Consider the following 3,754-nt stretch of genomic DNA (forward strand, 5'->3'; position numbering starts at 1 on the left):
ACTTATATATATTTCAGTCAGCACTGTGAATTCTTACATGCATATTAAATAAAATGTACAACTTGAAAAGGTTATAACGATTGACATTTTTCCCAAAGCAAAGCTTCCAATAAAAGGCAAATGCAGACACCACAAAGTTAAAAAAGGGAAGGAAGGCATAAGGAACCAAACGGCAGGCGCTATTGACAGGGCAGCTTGAGCAGGGAAGGTTGGGATTCCAGTGAAGATTTCTCCTGCTGCTGGCAAGGCGAGAAAGAACGGATGGTTATTAACAGATGTCTCCAGCCACCTCCCTCGAGAAGATTCACTCTAACCTGAGAAGCTCCACATCAAAGAGGAGAGTAGCATTAGGAGGGATGACCCCGGGGTGGCCTGTGGCTCCGTAGGCCATCTCAGGTGTGCAGGTCAACTTTGCTCTTTGTCCTAAGCTCATCTGGGTTTTTGGATGTTGGAGAAAGGAAAAGAGAAGACAGAAACACAGTATTAGGAGGAAAACAAGGAACAAATCACTACATGGCAGATTTAGAGAACTGAGGGGAGTCGGGACCAATGGACTTGAAGCTTCAAGCCGAAGCTACCACAAACAGCTCAGACACAGGTCTCCTGACTTCTCTGGCCTCTCACAGCAGTATTTAAGTTGCCAGAGCCAGCCCGGGAGTCACGCAAAGGCTTTTTAATGCTTACTTTGGTCCATTCTGCCTGCGCTGGAACCAGCTGTAGGTGTGAGTTCCTTCTGGGGAGCGCAGGGTAAACGTAAAACCATCAGCGGGTGTTAGGAAAAAGCTCTCAGTAACAGAGAGGACCAGAGCTTTGTATTGATGAGAGGTCAATGCTGAAATACAGTGCAGTTCAGCTTCTGAAATGCACTCAGCAACAGTTTTCCTTCTCCAGCCACCACCAGGGACTACTTCAAAACCACTGCTTAAACATTAACGCTGTAGGCACCCAACTTTCTGCTGCTGGGCAGGTACAAAGCAAACACTGATGCAATCCTACGGAAAAGAGGTACTTTTTTGCCTAAATTTAGCCCAAGCCTGAGGACAGATGTCTCTCCTCAGGTGTTGCTTATTCCGGCAGAGAGCCCTCACCCCCAGGACAGAAATGTTGATTTCTCTCACTTCAGACTAGCTCTGGAGGTAACTGTGCTTATCAAGATTTGGAATATCAAGGTTCAAATCCCTGCTCTTCCAACAAACTATTTTGGGGTGCAGCGCTCTCAGACAACTATTCATGCACCATGCACTGGTGACTGAATATTCATTAACCAAGAAACAATCCCTGATTTGAAGCAGTGATTTTTACCTCTGACTTCTGTCCCAAAATTGGGCACTTCACTAGCTGGTGAGGCCACATCTGGAATATTGCGTCCAGTTCTGGGCCCCTCAGCTCAAGAGAGACAGGGAACTGCTGGAGAGAGTCCAGCGCAGTCACAGAGATGATGGAGGGAGTGGAACATCTCCCTGATGAGGAAAGGCTGAAGGAGCTGGGTCTCTTTAGCTTGGAGAAGAGGAGCCTGAGGGGTAACCTCATAAATGTTTATAAATACGTCAAGGGGAAGCGTCAGGAGGACAGAGCTAGGCTCTTTTCAGGGATGTCCAGTGATAGGACAAGGGGCAATGGGTACAAGCTGGAGCACAGGAGGTTCCACATAAACGTAAGGAAAAACTTTCACTATGAGGGTGACAGAACACTGCAACAGGCTGCCTGGAGAAGTTGTGGAGTCTCCTTCTCTGGAGCCTTTCAAAACCCATCTGGGCACAGTCCTGTGTGACCTACTCTAGGTGATCCTCCTCTGGCAGGGCAGCTGGTCTAGATGATCTTTTGAGGTCCCTTCCAACCCCTAATATTCTGTGATTCTATGACTACAGATGACACAACATTGATTTTTTTTTTAAGGTCCTATAAAATATGCCAAAGCTAGAGCTTTCCTCACTTTAGGAATAAGGAAAATGTGAATATGAACTTTCCAACATTCAGGGGGTATTCATTCCATGAGGCTGAGGGTGTAAGAGCAGATGACCTCCCATGGTCCCTGCGGGGGTTTGCGTGGGGCAGGCTGGCTGCTCTTCTGATGGGTTCCTCCAAGCCAGACAGCTGGTAAGTCATGCACGGGCTTTAGGCATGGGGCACCCTTGAACTGTCAGAAGTTGAGCAGAGAAATGCTGACGCTGCTGACATCTGACAGTCATTAAACCAAGGTTTGAAAAAAATCTACATGCTAGGCACAGCGAACGGACTTTTTCCAAGTGCCTTGTGCAAATCACACTCCTCAAATCCCTCGAGAGCCTGGTGAGCAAGGAGACAGCCACAAACTTCACTTCAGACAGTGATCCACGAGGTGGAGCAGGAGGGCAGCGAGTTGCCGCTGGAGTGGCTTTTGGCCATCTAGTAATTAAGGGCCAGGAGTCAGAACAAGAGTGGCCAAGGAAGGGATAAAACTGATTCACCCAGCACTTGTTGCCACTGCTTTACCTGCAGTGGAGTCCTGAGATCCTCTCAGGCTTTATTGCAAAGCAAATTTCCCTTTGCCTTCTAGTGACTGAGACTCTACAATGGAAATATGTTCTTATTATTCTTAGTGCAATAGGTTATAACTCAAATGCTTGAGAGGAAGGTGGATGTTTTTCAGAGACGCTAGTATTCCTCAAATAGATTTCTCCTTCTCTGGCTGGAGAGAAGGGAATGCTCACGTTGCTTTTTCCAGGGCTGGAAATCATTTTCTTCTCCATCCCTCTCTGGAAAAGCATGGTTGCATCACTCCTCAGTGGATTGTTTCTCATTTTGCACTCTTCCTTTCTCTCTATTTAAGCATATGAAATTCTTCCTGTTGTAGTTGTTCCAATAAAAATGTTTGAGCAGTTTTCTCCTACTCTGAGCTCTACAACCCTGAAATGGGGAGTCATGAAAAATCTGCATCCTGACCTCATTTACTCTTGTGCCTGAGCAGCCTGGTCACACTCCTCACACATTGGGCCCTCCCAACACTGTAGACAAAAAGCAAGAGTTGGCAATAAATTGCATAGTGAGGCTCTTTTAGGGTTTACTGCGCTGGCACTCAAACTATAGTTAATGGAGGGCAGTTCCCTTTTTCCCAGCGTAGGGTTGGTCAGCGAATGTTAAGTTTTGTAGCTGGGAGCCTGAAGTCATAAAAATTTAACAGTCCAGTTTGGTACCTTATTCAGTGAGGGTCAAAATCTGTAGCTTAGTCATTGACACCACCAAAACCAGCAGATTGGACCTTTATGGAATAGCTGAATGAATAGAGGCTGCTCCATAAAGTGCTGCCACCTGGAACATTTTAGAGGCCACCATGGTCTGTTTGTGGAAAGGGATGGGACTTATGTGGCATATTTACAACTGGGAAGGGGACTTTACCTCTCCCCTTCCAAAGGCATGCCACATGCAAAGTCTCATGAGTAGGGGATGTCCCTGGATGGACAGAGGAGAACTACAGGAAATACTGTGCTCAAATGGACCACGCTTTCAGAAAACCACTCCGTATCCTACACTGTGCTTTCCACTTGATCTTGTCACCACTGCACCAGACATTGCTGTGCTCACACCCCCTTCAGCCAGCTTGAAGTTCAGCCAGAATCATTTCTTTGTACCTGTGTAACACCTTCTTCAAAGCCTTTAATGACTTCTTGCCTGCCGATCTTGAACCTGAAAGGCTTGTTTCTGTCTCGGGAGGAATCAAACTTCTTTCCATTCTGCAGCCTTCCTGCCCAAACAAGACACACAGTTTCACTCCGAG

The 3,754-nt window shown here is 46.7% G+C and overlaps 1 protein-coding gene across 1 annotated transcript in view; it reads right to left on the reverse strand.

The window, feature by feature from the left end:
* Positions 1-3: 3 nt before the first annotated feature.
* Positions 4-3,754, reverse strand: part of FKBP1B (FK506 binding protein 1B, 12.6 kDa) — a gene marked incomplete at its 5' end in the record, with an annotated part of 44,344 nt that continues 40,593 nt past the window's right edge. The window contains 2 exons of the mRNA XM_009876384.1: positions 4-433; positions 3,609-3,721. Coding sequence (XP_009874686.1) covers positions 305-433; positions 3,609-3,721 — 242 coding nt within the window. The remainder of the gene's footprint in view (positions 434-3,608; positions 3,722-3,754) is intronic.

This window comes from Apaloderma vittatum, unplaced genomic scaffold (genome assembly GCF_000703405.1).
Source record: "Apaloderma vittatum isolate BGI_N311 unplaced genomic scaffold, ASM70340v1 scaffold14599, whole genome shotgun sequence".
NCBI lineage: Eukaryota > Metazoa > Chordata > Aves > Trogoniformes > Trogonidae > Apaloderma > Apaloderma vittatum.